The 18,201-nt window shown below is 38.8% G+C and overlaps 1 protein-coding gene across 4 annotated transcripts in view; it reads right to left on the minus strand.

Annotated features, from left to right (window-relative positions):
* LOC125134198 (zinc finger protein 420) overlaps window positions 1-18,201 on the minus strand; it is a 55,734-nt gene that overhangs the window by 16,547 nt on the left and 20,986 nt on the right. For 3 of the 4 annotated variants that reach the window (XM_047793188.1, XM_047793187.1, XM_047793184.1), the window contains exons 3-4: window positions 15,355-15,443; window positions 13,993-14,119 (exon numbers count right to left, since the gene is read on the minus strand). In XM_047793188.1, the coding sequence (XP_047649144.1) occupies window positions 13,993-14,119; window positions 15,355-15,363 (136 nt within the window). In that variant the 5' untranslated portion in view covers window positions 15,364-15,443. The remainder of the gene's footprint in view (window positions 1-13,992; window positions 14,120-15,354; window positions 15,444-18,201) is intronic. The other variant, XM_047793186.1, reaches the window with a different exon arrangement.

Here is an 18,201-nt window from a genome sequence, read left to right on the forward strand (position 1 = left end):
TCTGGGAAGAGTCTGAACCTGAATCATCTCAAACCAGATATCTGAACTAAGGTAATTAAAGATTCCTTGCTATAAACAATCCTAAATCTTCACTGAAGATGTACATATTATCTAAGGCTTCAAATTACTTCTACAATTGTCTTTTACATTGTCTAGCACTCAATAAAAATTGACCAGGTGAAGTTAGGGTATAAGACAATTTTACTGAAAAGCAGGAGAAAAAAGAAAAGAGAGACCCATAAGGGCTCTCATGTATCCATCACCACAGTAATGATAAACAAGAGCTCTATCACTCCTAAATACTCTTGAGCTGTCCCTCTGCAATAGATCTCTCTTCACCCTAGGGGTAGATGCCTGGAACATCACTGACCTGTGTTCCCCAATACTTTCTTACAGATGGAAACAAAAGTACATCCATACTAAATCTAAGATAAAAATGAAAAAAGTGATCATATATACCTCTCTAATTGCCAAGCCTCTTGCACACTATTTCCTAGGTACTAACCATGACTATCTTCTTTAGTTCTCCCTACCCTTACCAATTAAGATTCCAAGTTGCTTTTGTCTATTTATTTTTACTTCACACTCTTGTTTCTTTATGCCCTCCAATGTCTTTTCTTCTTTACTCTTCTATCCAAGGCAAATTCTATTTGTTCATCCCAAAAGAATATCTTTATCATTTCTAAGGCACTGCTACAGGTCAAAGACATAATAAAAGGTTTCTACAATCTTAGGGAATGTTGGAGAGAAAAAAAAAAGCATTTGTTCAACATAAGGGAAAAAGTCTGGAGTTATCAATAAAGTTCCAGGTATTCTATTTAAAAAAGAGTAGGCAACAACAACAACAAAAAAAAGGGAGTTCCCGTCGTGGCGCAGTGGTTAACGAATCCGACTAGGAACCATGAGGTTGCGGGTTCGGTCCCTGCCCTTGCTCAGTGGGTTAACGATCCCGCGTTGCCGTGAGCTGTGGCGTAGGTCGCAGACGCGGCTCTGATCCCGCGTTGTTGTGGCTCTGGCGTAGGCCGGCGGCTATGGCTCCGATTCGACCCCTAGCCTGGGAACCTCCATATGCCGCGGGAGCGGCCCAAGAAATAGTAACAACAACAACAACAACAATAACAACAACAAAAGACAAAAAAAAAAAAGTTACATGTGGATTTTCAGCTGTGCAGGGCATCAGTTGAAAGTATTTTAAGGAAAAATGATCAATTATGTCACATGCTGAAAGATGAGGTAAATGGTGACTTCTAATTTAAGTCTTTAGTGATATGAAGGCTATTGGTGAACTTGAAAGGATGGTTTTGGTGGAGTATGTCGGGATACACTTTGAGGCAGATTTAAGAGCATAGGAGAAGAGCTGGAGTTAGGGAGCATGAAAAACTCAGGAAGTTTCGTTGTAAAAGGAGCAGAGAAATGGGGCTGTAGCAAAATGAAAAATGTATCTAGAGATTTGGTTCTGTTTTTTTTTTTCTTTTAAGATGAGAGAAATTACATGTTTGTGTCCTTGTATATAGCTCTCTGCAGGAAACGACTTTTTTTTTTTTTTTTTGTCTTTTTGCTATTTCTTGGGCCGCTCCTGCGGCATATGGAGATTTCCAGGCTAGGGGTTGAATCGGAGCTGTAGCCACCGGCCTACACCAGAGCCACAACAACACGGGATCCGAGCCGCGTCTGTGACCTACACCACAGCTCACGGCAACGCCGGATCGTTAACCCACTGAGCAAGGGCAGGGACCGAACCCGCAACCTTATGGTTCCAAGTCGGATTCGTTAACCACTGCGCCACGACGGGAACTCCAGGAAACAACTTTTTATAGGATGCAGCTCTTTGTAGGAGGCCTTTTGTCTTATCACTGTAGCAATGCTGTATTTTAACTTACCTTTATACCAGGTGCCCCCATGCCTAACCAACCTCTGGCCTGAGCACGCCTTTCAAATCTTTTGATTACACAATGCCTTGCCTAACCTGTTGATACTTTTCTTAAAGAAGCAGAAATGAAGAATAAGTCTTTAACAGATGACTAGATCTTTTCCCCTTCAGTAATCTTGAAAGCAAACCACATGAACAAAATAGCATCTAAAGGAAGATCAGCAAGTTTGCATGCAATGGAAAATGATAAGGAATCTGACCCCCACCTTAGTGATTAACTAAAACTGTTTCCCCTTTTTGCCCTTTAAAAAACATTCATGACTGAGCAGACGTGAGTTTGTTAACATGCTGATGAAAATGTTTATAACAGATTATATAAGCAACCACTCCAACAATGTCCTTAAACAGATGAGAAGGAATGGCATTTAGTATACAAGTGGAGGTACTGGCCTTAGATAAATGCACAGGAAGTTCACATGTGGTAACAGGAAAAGAGGCAGAATGAGTATAGATGCAGGGAGGCAGAATGAAGAGGCTTTAAGCTTATAGAAATTATTTATCAGTTTCCTCGGTGAAATCAGCTCAGAGAAATCCCCTTAGAGTCAGGCAATAGGAATCAGAACAGTCGTGATCATTATGATAGGGACAGGGTAGGATAGTTACACAGGTAGTTGTAGAAGTCCCAGTAGGGGACCACAGATAGAGAGGGAAATCTAGGGAACTTTCAGAGACCAGTATGTTAATAATTGCTCAAGAAAGCCATCAGAACATTGTGAAACAAAGCAGGCTTGCTTAACTATAAAACCATAAATAAAAGCACAACATATGACTCAGGTCATTAAGTGAAAGATAAAATGAGACCTGCATTCCAGTTCAGTAAGATAATGATCCTTAGGACCAAGGACAAGAATTTAAGAGAAAGATGACATTCCAAAGTAGGAGTTCTCATTATATGGAAGCCTGAGATGATTCAACATATTTCAGCATATGTTACCACCTTTCTGCTGATTTGAATAAGCACCATGACAGTCCTAGTTTGACCTCATAGTGTCACTCTCTTACCCCAATACGAACGAAGATCTACTGAAGTAAGTCTCATGTGTACATGAAGAACGAAGAACGTCATCTTTTCCCACTCCCCACTTTCTTTGGATTAAAGAAATATAGCCCACCTAATCCTCAGGGCAGAGCCTCCTCACCTGCCCACTTCTATCCCTCACAAGCGTCCTTTCTTAATAAATCTCTTTCTTGCCTATCACTTTGTCTCACTGAATTCCTTCTGTGCTAAGACACAAAGAATCTGAGCCTCAGTAAGTCCAGACACCAGGTGAGTGATTCTAATTAAAAAATGATGGGTCCAAGACCCAATCTGGGTTTGGGCTGGGCTCCAATCAGATGTGTTTTGGTTTCAATTATGCAACTAAAAACTTAGCTCTGAAGTAAATAAATAAAAATTGATAGCCATACAAACAGAAACTGATAAATCCACAATCAGAGTAGAAGTAGATGACTATGACATTGTGATATAATAAGAAATAATATATTTGGTCTTTGTCCCTGATTTCTGAGACAGAGAGCTCTTAAAACTTTTGGAATTTCCTTAGTGATAAAGGTAAAGAGAATGTCTTCATGGTCATTCATAACATGTCTCTTCCAACCACCTGAATTTATGCTAATGAGGTGCCTTTTGGAAATCTCCAAAGACAGGAGCTGGTTGCCAGGGGAACCAACCATGTGATTAGAACACTAGAACTTTCAGCCTGACCTAGTCTCATCCACCTCTGGAAGGGGCAGAGAGGCTGGAAGTTGAATTAATTACTAATGGCCAATGACTTCATCAATCATACCTATATAATGAAGGCTTCATCAAAAACCATTAACAGGAGGAGTCAGAGAGTTTCTGTATCAGTGAACACTCTGATATACTGGAAAGGCGCAGCAGCTAGAGAGGGCACAGAAATTCAACAACTCTTCTCCATACCTTCCTATGGCATCAGCCTGACAGCTGTTGTTGCTTTGTTGATGTGGGAAAATCCACACATCTAGTTTCAGAAGTGTTGTGTGAGTGGAAATAGTATTTTTTTCCCTTTTAAGACATAATATAAACAGACAAAAAATAAAGACAGAGAAGACTGGAACAGAAATAAAAAGATAGGTAAGAGATAAAAGTGATACTATATTAACATATAAAAAATTACAAAAACATAGAAAATAACAACACATAATTCTAGAATAACTAAGATACTTCTATAATGTTTGGCATAAAAGCAACAGGAAATAAAAATAAAACCTACAAACAATATAGACCTAATACCAAGAGCAACTTTGTGTGAAATCCCATGAAATTCAGCTAATATACCACAGAAAATTCAGAGTCTTAAATGCATTTATTAGAAAACAAGAAATAATTAAAAACAAGAGGAGTTCCCATTGTGGCTTAGTGGTTAACGAATCCAACTAGGAACCATGAGGTTGAGGGTTCGATCTCTGCCCTTGCTCAGTGGATTAAGGATACGGTGTTGCCGTGAGCTGTGCTGTAGGTTGCAGACACGGCTCTGATCCTGCGTTGCTGTGGCTGTGGCGTAGGCTGGCAGCTGGAGCTCCGATTAGACCCCTAGCCTGGGAACCTCCATATGCTGAGGGTGTGGCCCTAGAAAAGACAAAAAAAGACCAAAAATAATAATAATAATAATAATTAAAAACAAGAGAATTAAGATTCAATTCAAGAAGGAGAGGGAGAAATAAAACAATTAGCTAGCTAAAAATCAGAAAACTGGAGTTCCTGTCATGGTGCAGCAGAAACAACCTGACTAGGAACCATGAGGTTGTGGGTATGATCCCTGGCCTCGCTCAGTGGGTTAAGGATCCAGCGTTGCCATGATCTGTGGTGTAGGTTGCAGACATGGCTCGGATCCAGCGTTGCTGTGGCTGTGGCATAGGTGGGCAGCTCCAGCTCTGATTAGACCCCTAGCTTGGGAACCTCCATATGCCATGGGAATGGCCCTAGAAAGACAAAAAGGCCAAAAAATAAATAAATAAATAAATAAATAAACAAACTAGTAAACTAGAATGTAGAGAGAATAGAAATGGTTAGCAAAACTAAAAGTCAAATATTTGCAAATACCAATAAATGATCAAAAAACTTGACATGTAGGAAAAAATCAGATTGGGCACAAATCCAAAACACTGGAAAGGAAAAGACTTTAAACACCCCAAATCCAAAGGAGTTAAAACAGTTATTTATGAGAAAAACTTATATATAACTCAACATTAAATTACAAAAACTAGATGAAATGGATGAAAATAACTAAAAAAATGACCCATAAGGATAGAAAATCTGAATATACATCAATAACCACATAAGAATTGTTTTTTAAATTTTTTGGCTTTGCCTGCAGCATCTGAAAGTTCCTAGGCCAGGGACTGAACATGAACCATAGCAGTGAGCTGAGCCACAGCAGTGACAATGCTGGATCCTTAACCCCCTAGGCCACTGGGTAACTCCAAGAATTTAAAATTTGAGTTCAATGTCTATGCTCCTAAAAGGCAATAGATACTGATGACTGATGATCCTATTGGCAAGATCACATATAACTGTTGTTGAACATATAAAAATATGGAAATCTACCCAAGTGATTTTACAAAGTTAAATGAAGTCAGATAACAAAATGGACAAAGAAAGCTCAGGAAAACTACTCCAATCTCATGAACAAACATAGGTAAATTTTTTACATAAAATATTAGCAACATAAAATCTGTGTATGTGAGGACTAATACATCATTATCAAATAAGGTTTATCCCCCAAATGCAGAAATAGTTCAACATCAGAAAATGTATTTTAAGGAGTTCTCTTATGACTCAGCGGGTTAAGGATCCTGCATTGTCACTGCAGCAGCTCAGGTCATTGCTGTTGTGCAGACTTGATCCCCAGCCCAGGAACTTCCGCATGCTGCAGGTGAGGCCAAAAAAAGAGAAGAAGAAAAAGAAAAGAAAATGCATTTTAAGACTGTCTATTAAAAACTCTAAGGAGGGGAGTTCCCGTTGTGGCTCAGCAGTAATGAACCCAACTAGTATACTTGAGGACATGGGTTTGGACCCTGGCCTTGCTCAGTTGGTTAAGGATCTGGCATTGCCATGAGCTGCAGTGTAGGTCACAGATGCAGCTCAGATCTGACATTGCTGGGAGACGGGATTAAGATGGCAGAATATAAGGACTGGAGCTCAACTTTTCTCCTAAAAACAACAAAATTCACAACTAAAGACTGAGCAATCTCCACCCAAATGGACCGGAAACCCATACCCTACTCCAGAAGAAAAAGAGGAGGCCACATCCACAGGTAGGAGGGGTGATTTCGTGATATAAACAACCCCTGGGTGGGAAGCTCCAAAGACTGGAAACTAATGGTTCACAGAGACTCACCTACAGGAGTTGAGAGTTCTGAGCCCCACATCAAACCCTCACATGCTGGGATCTGTCACTGGGAGAAAGAGCCCCTGGAGCATCTGGCATTGAAGGCCAGTGGGGCTTGTGCGCAGGAGCTCCACAGGACTGGGGGAAACAGAGACCCCATTCTTAAAAGGCGCACACAGACTTTCATGGGCACTGGGTCCCAGGGCAGAGCGAGGTCTCCACAGGAACCTAGGTCAAACCTGACTGCAGTTCTTGGAGGACATCATGGGAAAACAGGGGTGAATGTGGCTTGTTGTGAGGGAAGGACATTGAAGGCAAAGCTCTCGGGAATATTGAGCAGCCACGCCTTTCTCTGGAGGGGGCCATTTTGGGAAAATCTGGCCCCACCCATGTCAGTCAGTGCTGAGAAGCCCCAGGGCAAACAGAAATTCAGGTGGGATCACAGCCCCACCCCTCAGTAAACAGGCTACCTAAAGAGCCTCAGGCACACAGCAGCCCCTAATCCCATCCAGAGACTAAGCCCCACCCACCAGAGGGATTAGAATCGGCTCCACCTACCAGTGGGCAGGCATCAGCCCCTCCCATCAGGAAGCCTACAGCAAGCCCCCCCATACCAACTTCAGCCACAAGGGGGGCAGACACCAGAAGTAAGAGAGGCTACAGCTCTATTATCTATAAAAAGGTCACCACACCAAAAACCTATAAAAATGAAAAGACAGAGAACTATAACTCAGATGAGGGAGAAAGGAAAAACCCCAGAAAATCAGCTAAGCCATGAGGAGATTCTCAGCCTCCAGGAAAAAGACTTTAGACTGTCAATGCTGAAGATGATGCAGGACATTGGAAATAAACTGGAGGCAAAGATGGATAACTTACAGCAAACACTGACCAAAGACATACAAGATATAAAACTTAAACCAGAAGAGATGCAAAATACAATAACTGAAATAAAAAACTCACTAGAAGCAGCTAACAGCACAATACAGGAGGCAGAAGAACGAATAAGTGAGGTGGAGGACAGATTAGAAGAAATTACGGATGCAGAAGAGAAAAGAGAAAAAAGATTGAAAACAAATGAAGAGAGTCTCAGGGAACTCTGGGACAACGTTAAACGCACCAACATCCGTATTATAGGGGTGCCAGAAGGAGAAGAGAGAGAGAAGGGGACAGAAAAAATATTCCAAGAGATAATAGCCGAAAATTTCCCTAACATGGAAGATGAACCACTCACTCAAATCCAGGAGGCACAACGAGTACCATAGAAAATAAACCCAAGGAGGAACACACCAAGACACATAATAATCAAACTGACCAAAAGCAGCTAGGGAAAAGAAACAAGTAACATACATGGGAACCCCAATAAGGTTATTGGCAGATTTTTCAGCAGAAACTCTGCAGTCCAGAAGGGAGTGGCATGATATACTTAACGTGATGAAAGGAAAAAACCTCCAACCAAGATTACTCTACCCAGCAAGGCTCTCATTCAGATTTGAAGGAGAAATAAAAATCTTCTCAGATAAGCAAAAGCTGAGAGAATTCAGCAACACTAAACCAGCCTTACAACAAATACTAAAGGAACTTCTCTAAGCAGGAAAGAAAAGATCAGCAACAGGAAACAAAAATTCCACAAATGACAAGGCTCACCAGTAAAGGTATATATACAGTAAAGATACGAAATCATCCATGCACAATTATACCACCAAAATCAGAAATCATGAGAACAGGTGGGTACAAATGCGGGACACCAGAGATGAACTTGCAATTAAGAGAACAACAATTTAAAACAATCTCATATACATATAGACTCTTACATCAAAACTTCAGAATAACTGCAAACCAAAAATCTACAATTGATACACAAACAAGGAATCTCTGGAGAAGAAATATATCTCATCGTAAATAAGTGCATAATCCACCATGAAGGGGGTCATTTGACATCATTCTTGGAATGCTGAAGTCTTCTTAGATCTGATTCTGATTTCCTCTCCATCAAAGAATTTATGATAATTATAATTAAATAATGCCACTGTACAATTAAATAATACAGTTCTACAATTGTATCATTAATAACCATTTCTCTCCATGGTACAATGTAAAGTCTATAATGTCTTGTTTATCACATCACCTAGAATGGTGTAATGCCTTTATTGCAGAATCAATGAGATGGAACAAATTGTGAGGACATATTTATATAGTTACACTGTTTTTTAACCAACTTATGCATTTTATATTTTACTTATTTTCAGAGGGTGTATTATTTTTGTTATGCTTACCAGTTGTTATTCTTTTTATTAGGCTATATAAAATATTTAATAGTATATAAGGCTTTCTTCTTTGTAAATTTTAGTTGCATAATATAACAATATAGTGCTAATTTTTAAAGAAAAATTGAAATGTAACAGATAAAACTAAGTAGTAAAGATGAAAGCCATAAAATTGAGATAAAGTATAGAATAAATTTCCTATTTGTCTCAGCATATTTTCCATTCCACTTCTCCAGTGGGAGTCACTTAATCTGTTTCTTAAGATCCATGTTATAATAATCTGTGTGAATGTAATTGTGTGTAAATGTATGTATTTTATTCCGTAAAAAAATTTAAAAATAATAAAAAAAAAAAGATCTGACATTGCTGTGGCTGTGGCACAGACTGGCAGCTGTAGATCTGATTCAACCTCTAGCCTGAGAAATTCCATGTGTCACGGGTGCAGCACATCCCCCCACCAAAAAAAAGAAAGAAACTTTACAGAAGGACATAAAAAGAAAAGTAGATATAGCACATGCAAAGATATAAGGATTTAATATTGCAAATATGTGAATGATGCATCAGGTTTCCCTAAAACACCATAAAAATGCTAGATAATCCATAACAAATATCCTTTTACAAGTATGTCATGCTTAAAGAAAGTAAATCAAATCTGAAGGAAGCAAAATGGAATGATAATCAGAAACTAGAGATCAACTTGCTCTGAAGTCACAGCTACCCTCAGGACATTGGCTGACTTCAACTGCCTAAAATTTTATATCTTAATGGTATGAAAAGACCCCAAGAGATAAAAAGTCCTTCAAGGACTGCACTGAACCTCTTCACAAAATCAGAACTGTCTAAGGCCTACAGATCAGTGAAAGGGGGGAAAAAATCCATCTGACCTCAAAGGCAAATAACAAGGAACATTTTTGTCTTGGCCTAGACTCTCAAGGAAAAGGAGAAAAAACTGTTATGGATAATTTATTATTACACAAGAGGCCCCATACTCAAGAAGCTGCTGAATTAGACTGTTTCCCTAGAAACTGGAATTGTTGAGTGATATATGCAATACAAATGTTTGAAATACATGAAAATATCAAACACAAAATCAAAGCCATGAGAAACAGAATGTACAGAAGAAAAAGAAAAGTAAGCTTTAGGGGAGAGGAAAAATATCAAAGTTCTAGAAATAAAACAATATAATCAATTATATTAAAATCTTAAGAGAGAAAAAACCTTAAAACAGCCAGAGAGAAAAAAAATTACTTACAAAAGGAATAACAATGAGATAGATGGTAGACTTCTTAAGAGCAACAACAGAAGCCAGAAGAGAGCAGAATAACATCTTCAGAGTGCTGAGAAAAAAATAACTGTCAGTATAGAATTCTATACCCAGTTTGATCATCAGGCAAGAATGAAAATGAAACAAGGTTATTGTGCAACACCAACACAAATAAAAATGAAGAGCATTTATTAACAACAGATCTTGCCTGATGTATTTAATGATAAATAAAATTATTCAAGTAGGAAGGTATGATGGAAGAGAAATAGTGTGCAAATAAAAGGATAATTATGCAAATAAATCTACAACCAAATGCTTTCATTATAAAACAAAAATAATGTCAATTTTGGGGGTTAAAAGAAAAGATATCTAGTATCTGCCAACAAGAGCATACTAGGAAAGATTAATCAAAGTTAAAGCATTCTAAGATCCTTTATAATGTCCTGGGAGAGGGAGACATTAATTACAGCCTTTACTTTATTTTATTTTTGTCTTTTCTAGGGCCACACCCACGGCATATGGAGATTCCCAGGCTGGGGGTCTAATCGGAGCAGTAGCTGTTGGCCTACACTGGAGCCACAGCAATGCTGGATCAGAGCTGCATCTGCAACCTACACTACAGCCCACGTCAATGCCAGATCCTTAACCCACCGAGAGAGGCCAGGGATAGAACCCAAAACCTCATGGTTCCTAGTCGGATTCGTTAACCACTGAGCCATGGTGGGAACTCCCTAATTATAGCCTTTCTTAAGCATTTGTTAAGTGACACAAACAACGATAATGATTAAATGACCAAAAGAGGCAGAAATACTGCCAAATATTTAAGCTGACTAGTAATCACAAGCCTAATATTATACAATTTTTTATCTACAAATTGACAGATATTTTCAAGCTGTATCTAGTGTTGGTCAAAGAATACAGTCATACATTGCTGGTACACTCTGGATAAGAATTTTGTGAAAATGAAACATGTATTTGACATAGAGATGTCAACATCACTTCTCTCTATAGAACCTCAACTCACTGCCAAGAGCAGTCACTAATTTATTTCAAAGTAAACTGAATCCTTTCTGTGTTTTTCAACTTGTTGGCCTTGAAATCCTAGGGATGAGAGTGGGGCATATAGTTTATTATAAGACCTCTGCAAAACAGTGTGCAAACCAAATATTGTATGGGGGAGTTCCCATTGTGGCGGAGCGGAAATGAATCCAACTAGGAACCACAAGGTTGTGGGTTTGATCCCTGGCCTCGCTCAGAGGGTTAAGGATCTGGTGTTGCCATGAGCTGTGGTGTAGATAGCAGACACAGCTTGGATCTGGTGTTGCTGTGGCTGTGGTATAGACCAGCAACTGTAGCTCCAATTTGACCCCTAGCCTGGGAACCTCCATATGCCATGGGTGTGGGTGGCCCTAAAAAGACAAAAAAAAAAAAAGACAAATACTGTATGTGGATTGAATAACTCATCATTAATTAAAACATCTACTATCTAGTAAAGTATTTAATTTCCTTCAAAAATTTATATTTTTCAAACATCATTTTAACTAATAATAACTACAAAGCTGCATTTGCATTAAAAGGAATATAGTGCATGTGATAAAAACTAATAATAACCAGTAAAAGCAAAAAAATTAAAGATAATCAGTAAAAACATATAAATAGTTTATGTCTTCCAAATTAAACATGGGAGAAAATGGAGTTACAACAAAACAAACTGTAGCCATCCTAATTAAGGAAAGATTTTAAAAGGAAGCACAGAAGGTCAAGAGAGTAAACCAAAAGCATAAAATAGGGGAGAAATAAACCCAAGCATATTGGCAATGACAATTAAATTTTTAAAAATTCTCAGATATCATATTACAGTGGTTACCCAGCATGTCTGAACATTTGAACAACCTAAGGAACTTCAAAAAATAATGGTATTTGTGTCTTATGCCCAGAGATTGTGATTTAACTGGCCTGGGATCTGGAATTTTTAAAAGTATCGCTGATATTTCAAAGTGCATGTAAGTTTGCGAATAATTTCTAAAGATTTTCCCAAAGTTGTTATGCCAATTAATACTGATATCAGTAAGGTATAGAACACTAATTAAAACAGATTTACTCACATAATTCACATACCTAGAGTTCATTCATTTAAGAGTACAAACAACTCACTGGTCTTTAGTATATTCAGACTTGTGCAGCAATCACCACAATCTCATTTTATAACATTTTTACTACTTCAAAAAGCAATCCTGGGAGTTCCTGTCACAGCTCAATGGTTAACGAACCAGACTAGAATCCATAAGGACACGGGTTCAGTCCCTAGTCTTGCTCAGTGGGTTAAGAATCTAGCATTTATTACTACTTGTAATATATATTTATTAAATAAATACATGTATGTACATACAGATGCATACACATATTATTTTTGTTCCCTCATTTACTTTGTATTTCTCCCATGAGAATATAAGTTTCAGCAGAATAGGAGCTTTGTTTAGATCTTTATTTCTCCAATTCCTACTGCAGTTCTTGGCACAGAAAAGGCCCCCCCAATAAATAAACATATTTTGAACAAATGAACACACTTTAAGGACAATTACATGAGTCTAAATTTTTTTAAAAATCTGGAAAGGAATTGATTTGAAAGTTTATACAAAAACAAGATTACAGGGGTGAAGAGAAGCACTCCTCCCTCATCTGAAGGTGAGAAGAGGAGTTCCCGTCCTGGTGCAGCAGAAACGAACCTGACTAGGAACCATGAGGTCGCTGGTTCGATCCCTGACCTCACTCAGTGGGTTAAGGATCCGGCGTTGCTGTGAGCTGTGGTGTAGGTCACAGATGCAGCTTGGATCCTGCATTGCTGTGGCTGTGGAGTAGGTCACAGATGCAGCTCAGATCCCGAGTTGCTGTGGCTGTGGCTGTGGCAGGCAGGTGTAGCTCTGATTTGACCCCTAGCCTGGGAACCTTCATATGCCACGGGTGTGGACCTAAAAAGAAAAAAAAAAGAAAAAAGAAAGAAAGTGAGAAGAATTACCACAAAAGACTAAAAGGGAGAAGAAGGGATTAGGTGGGATTCCTTAGGGAGATTGTTCTGAAAACCCTTGCTTTGCTTCTCAAGTCAGAAGTCTTTGGGCCCTGCAGGGGAGTGTACTAACCAAAAACTTCATATGACCTTCAGAGAAAAGAGGAGGAAAGGGGCAAAAGACAATTATATTCCAGGGACTTGAAGAATCCAAAGAATAAAGTCATCACCTAGGTGGGAAAATCACTTATTAAAGATTTCACTGACATAAGCTCTGTCCCAATAAGGCCTATTGGTTTTTGCTATAGGAAAAAGCAATAAACTTTCTTCGACAATCACAGGTTCTATAGTTCCCACTGTGGCTCAGAGGAAATGAATCTGACTAGTATCCATGAGGACACAGGTTCAATCCCTGGCCTCGCTCAGTGGGTTAAGGATCCAGTGCTGCCGTGAGCTGTGGTGTAGGTCACAGACATAGCTCGGATCTGCTGTTGCTGTGGTGTAGAATGGCAGCTACAGCTCTGATTTGACCCCTAGCCTGGGAAACTCCATATGCTGCAGATGCAGCCCTAAAAAGACCAAAAATAAATAAATAAATAAATAAAAAATCACAGCTTCTTCCTGAGCTATTTTCCAATAAAAGGTGGTTCTGCCATATTCATTCGATGTAAAATACTAAGTTCTTAAAATGTGATATTCAACTACAAAACACAAATAAGAGAATGTGTTTTGGTAATGGACTATGTTGACCTGAATTGTTAGTGAAATGCACTGATCCACCCTCTCACTTCAAAATTAATGTAAACTCTTCTGTTGTCAGAAAAACAATTATTTCTGCAATTATTAAAAAAATATCTAGAGCTGCTCTGGCAGATCTAAACTGCAACAGTGCATAATAGCCTGTTTTTTCTGACAATATTGCAAGTGCCCCAGAATTCAATTCTCACTCCTTGATCATCAAAGAAGACAGCAAGGAAAACAGGTAATTGGACTTGAAAGATAAAAAAGATAAAGCGTGCCCAATGAAACTATCTCTGTCCACTTGCGGTAATTTAAAACTATTCTTTTGAAAATAAGAAGAAATTCAGTTAATTACTTAAAAACAATCTTGAAATAACACAAAAGAAAGCATCCATTCCAAAGGAAGAGTCTGAAATACTAGGGGTAGATCTCCTTACCGAGTGATACAAAGTTACTATAGTTCTCCAACATCACATCTCTATACAAATCCCTTTGAGCAGAATCCAGGTATTCCCACTCTTCCTGAGAGAAGTCAATGGCAACATCCCTGAACATTACTGATCTCTGAAACACAAACATAAGACTAGTTGTGGAAATAGAGAAAGTATTTATTCGACGGAAGAGGAGATGATGGAGCGCTCTCTACAAAGAGCACAACAGGGCAAACGGGCTGGGAAGCCTCTTACGTGGATGAGACCCTGAAGAAATTGATGCTTCTGAAGTTCCTTCTTATGGCTGTCGCTATACATATTTCCTCCATATAGAATGTCTCATTATACACATGTCTGGGAATTAATAAAGCAAATGCAATGTCCTAATTAAACGAAAGAGCATAAATATCCTGTACAATGTGAATTTCATATATCATACACTCTCAAAAATGCAGGTTTCTCTTTCTTCTTCTCTATTTAAGAAGGAAAAACTCGGGTAAATTTTTCCATAAAATTCTATAAAATCTCTATCTTAAAATATTTGTATAAAATTAAGGAATTGACTGAAACCTCAGGTTCACCATCATATCATAATTACCTTGTCATTTCCTCTATCATTACCGTTGCCAGTAACTTAGTTAATATTTTAATAGGCTGTAGAATAGCTCCATATAATGAATATATTTGACTTAATATTGAACATTTTAGGTTATATAAAAACCTCATAAGCATTTCTTACTTTGGGGAATTTATAATTCTTAACAGCTTTTCTATGTGAATAATGATCTTTCTTGTCACTATTCATCACTTAAAAACGTGTCTTTTCCTTAGTCTCAGCAATAGGAAAGTGCAAAAGGTAATCCAAACTTACAGGATTAGCATAAAATGTTGCATCTCAAAATGATCCCTGTTGGTATTCGCCAATCATGGATTCCCAGAAAAGACCCCTGATCTCTCTGTATTCAGTCCCTAATCATGTACCTCATCTTAAAAGCCCACAAAGCACGAGCTCTTGCCAGGTATGGACACTAGGCCCAGTCAAGACCGTTCCTATCTTGTCTAACCAAGAAGCTTAGGTCTAATAAAAGAAATTCAAAGTTTTCCCATGTGTGGTACCACTTTAACATCTTTTAAAATCAGGGAATCTGATATGGGTGCTCCCAGGCAAAAATGCTCATTGAATATAGGTCAGATGAGAAAGATATACCTAGGGGAAAACACTCTCACTTACAAGAATGGAACAATCTGGAAAGCATATTTCTGAGTGGGGTAGGTCAGGAAGGAAGTTTTAATATAAGGAATGCAAACATGTATATACTCTATAAAAAGGTGATTATTTAAAGAAGGCACAAGGAAACACTGATTTACCTGAGCCATGGTTTTTACAGCTGCAAGAAATGATCAATTATCTTCTGGATTCCTATCTTAGAGAAGCACAGAGTCTGCAAAAGGCAGTGCTGGGGAGGAGAAAACAGAAACATGAGATCATGCTTTTTGCGAAGCTCCAAATGAATAAGTAAGAATTTTCTTTGTTGTTGTCCTTTTCCTGTCTCTTTCTCCCATACCCAAAATAAACACTAAGCAGGAGAGATACAGGTGGTGGTTCTTAACGTGGTCAAACTCAATGCTCTCTCTACACACAAGAAGAAAATATTTACTTCTCTACTATTTCTGAGATGAATCTTATAGACAATAGGAGTTCCCATCATGGCTCAGCGGAAACAAATCTGACTAGTATCCATGAGGATGCAGGTTCGATCCCTGGCCTCTCTCAGTGGGTTAAGGATCTGGCACTGCTGTGAGCTGTGGTATATAGGTCGCAGACGCGGCTTGGATCTGGCATGGCTGTGGCTGTGGCGTAGGCCAGCAGTTACACCTCCAATTGTACCCCTAGCCTGGGAACCTGCATACGCCATGGGGCAGCCCTAAAAAACAACTCATAGACAATAAAATACATTCATATACATTACGCCAAAAATAGAGATAATGACCAACTGTTATATTTCAATATGTCAATGATTGCACACAACTACACAGAAGGCACAAATAATTACTTATGCTTACAATTACTTAAACACATGTAGATTTATAAGATTATAATATTCAACTTAATACTGTCAACTTCTCTTATTTAAAACTGACATTTTGAAATAAAGGCTGTGTGTGTGTGTGCTTGCGTGTGTGTGTAGAATCAATGAAATGCATTATCTACAAATGGAGACTTCTACAAATATGTGATACTGGGAAGTCAAACATCACAAGCAGGGTTGCCACCAGTGCTATAACTTTTCAAAATATTTTTTAAAAACCCAGTAAATCTCTGAATAAAACAAAATACAATATTTTCTCAATCAAACTATAGTAGCGTTCCTGGAAGGTTTAGCCAACAGTAAAACTGCAACAATAGTAAGTTAGATATACTCAGCAGATTGAAAAAAATCATGCAAAAAAATGCTTTATGTGACATGTTCTAGACCCAGGTAATTATAAACCCATTTTTTCCTCCAATTATAGTCCTCATTTTGAAGGTTACAAAACAATTTTTTATGTGCACTGCAGGACATCTAGATTAGAAGTCAGCAAGCTAATGCCTACTAACTATTTCTAAAAATAAAGCTTTACTGGAACACACTTACCCTAATTCATTTATATATTGCCTTTGGCTATTTTCACACTATAATGGCAGAGTTGAATAGTTACAAGAAAAAGCATATGCCCCATAAAGCCAAAAATATGTACTCTCTAGTCCTTTACAGAAAAGCATCTCACCTATGACCTAGTTTGCTTCAGTCCTTCGAAAGTCAGAAGCCTTCACCCTCCACCCAATTATTTTATTTTATTTTATTTTTTATTTATTTTGTCTTTTGTCTTTTCAGGGCTGCACCTGCCACACATGGAGGTTCCCAGGCTAGGGGTCTAATCAGAGCTATAGCTGATGGCCTACACCACAGCTCATGGCAACACCGGATCCTTAAACCTACTGAGCAAGGCCAGGGATCGAACCCACAACTCCATGGTTCCTAGTGGGATTCGTTTCCGATGCATCACGATGGGAATTCCTCCACCCAGTTATTTTAATATTTACAAACATTCAACTATATTTCCAAAACATCCTTAGGGAAAGTCACTGTCCTATGAGAATCATTGATATAGGTGCTCAATAAACACTTAATTAGAAATTCCATTTCTTCCAGCTGTGGTAGATAACTATGCCCACCCATCATAACAAAATGAATTCACATAAGATGAAAATCACGATTAAAGAAGTTCATCACAGAGCTGAAGACACAAACAAATTTAAGTAAATTATTATTATTATTTTTTTTTTTTTTGCTATTTCTTTGGGGCCGCTCCCACGGCATATGGAGGTTCCCAGGCTAGGGGTTGAATCGGAGCTGTAGCCACCGGCCTACGCCAGAGCCACAGCAACTCGGGATCCGAGCCGCGTCTGCAACCTACACCACAGTTCACGGCAACACCGGATCGTTAACCCACTGAGCAAGGGCAGGGACCGAACCCACAACCTCATGGTTCCTAGTCGGATTCGTTAACCACTGCGCCACGACGGGAACTCCAATTTAAGTAAATTAAATTCTAAAAAGTGCCAAGCTCTTTTTGGTGGTGGTGGAGCACACCCGTGGCATATAGAAAAATTCTCAGGCCAGGTACTGAATCTGCATCACAGCAATGACCAGATCCACTGCAGTGGTAACACCAGAAACTTAACTTTCTGAGCCACACAGGAACTCCTGCCAAACTCTTTTTTTTTTTTTTGGTCTTTTTAGGGCTGCACTTGTGGCATATGGAGGTTCCAGGCTAGGGGTCCAATCGGAGGTGTAGCCACTGGCCTACACCACAGGTATAGCCGTGTCTTCGACCTACACCACAGCTCATGGCAATGCCAGATCATCAACCCACTGAGCAAGGCCGGGGATCAAACCCATGTCCTCACGGATACTAGTCAGGTTTGTCAGCTGCTGAGCCATGATGGGAACTCCCTGTCAAGCTCTTCTTAAAAGATGCTCATAGATGCCCCTATCTCTGGCAGGGCCTAAACTAAATTTTAATCACCTCAGAGGTAAATGGCCCAAAGATTCCAATAAAAAGACAATATCAAGACAAAAGAGCAAGTTTCAACTATATGCTCTTTAGAAGTAGTGCATTTTTTTTTTTGTCTTTTTAGGGCTGCACCCATGGCATATGGAAGTTCCCAGG

Source organism: Phacochoerus africanus, chromosome 8 (genome assembly GCF_016906955.1).
Source record: "Phacochoerus africanus isolate WHEZ1 chromosome 8, ROS_Pafr_v1, whole genome shotgun sequence".
Classification (NCBI taxonomy): Eukaryota; Metazoa; Chordata; class Mammalia; order Artiodactyla; family Suidae; genus Phacochoerus; species Phacochoerus africanus.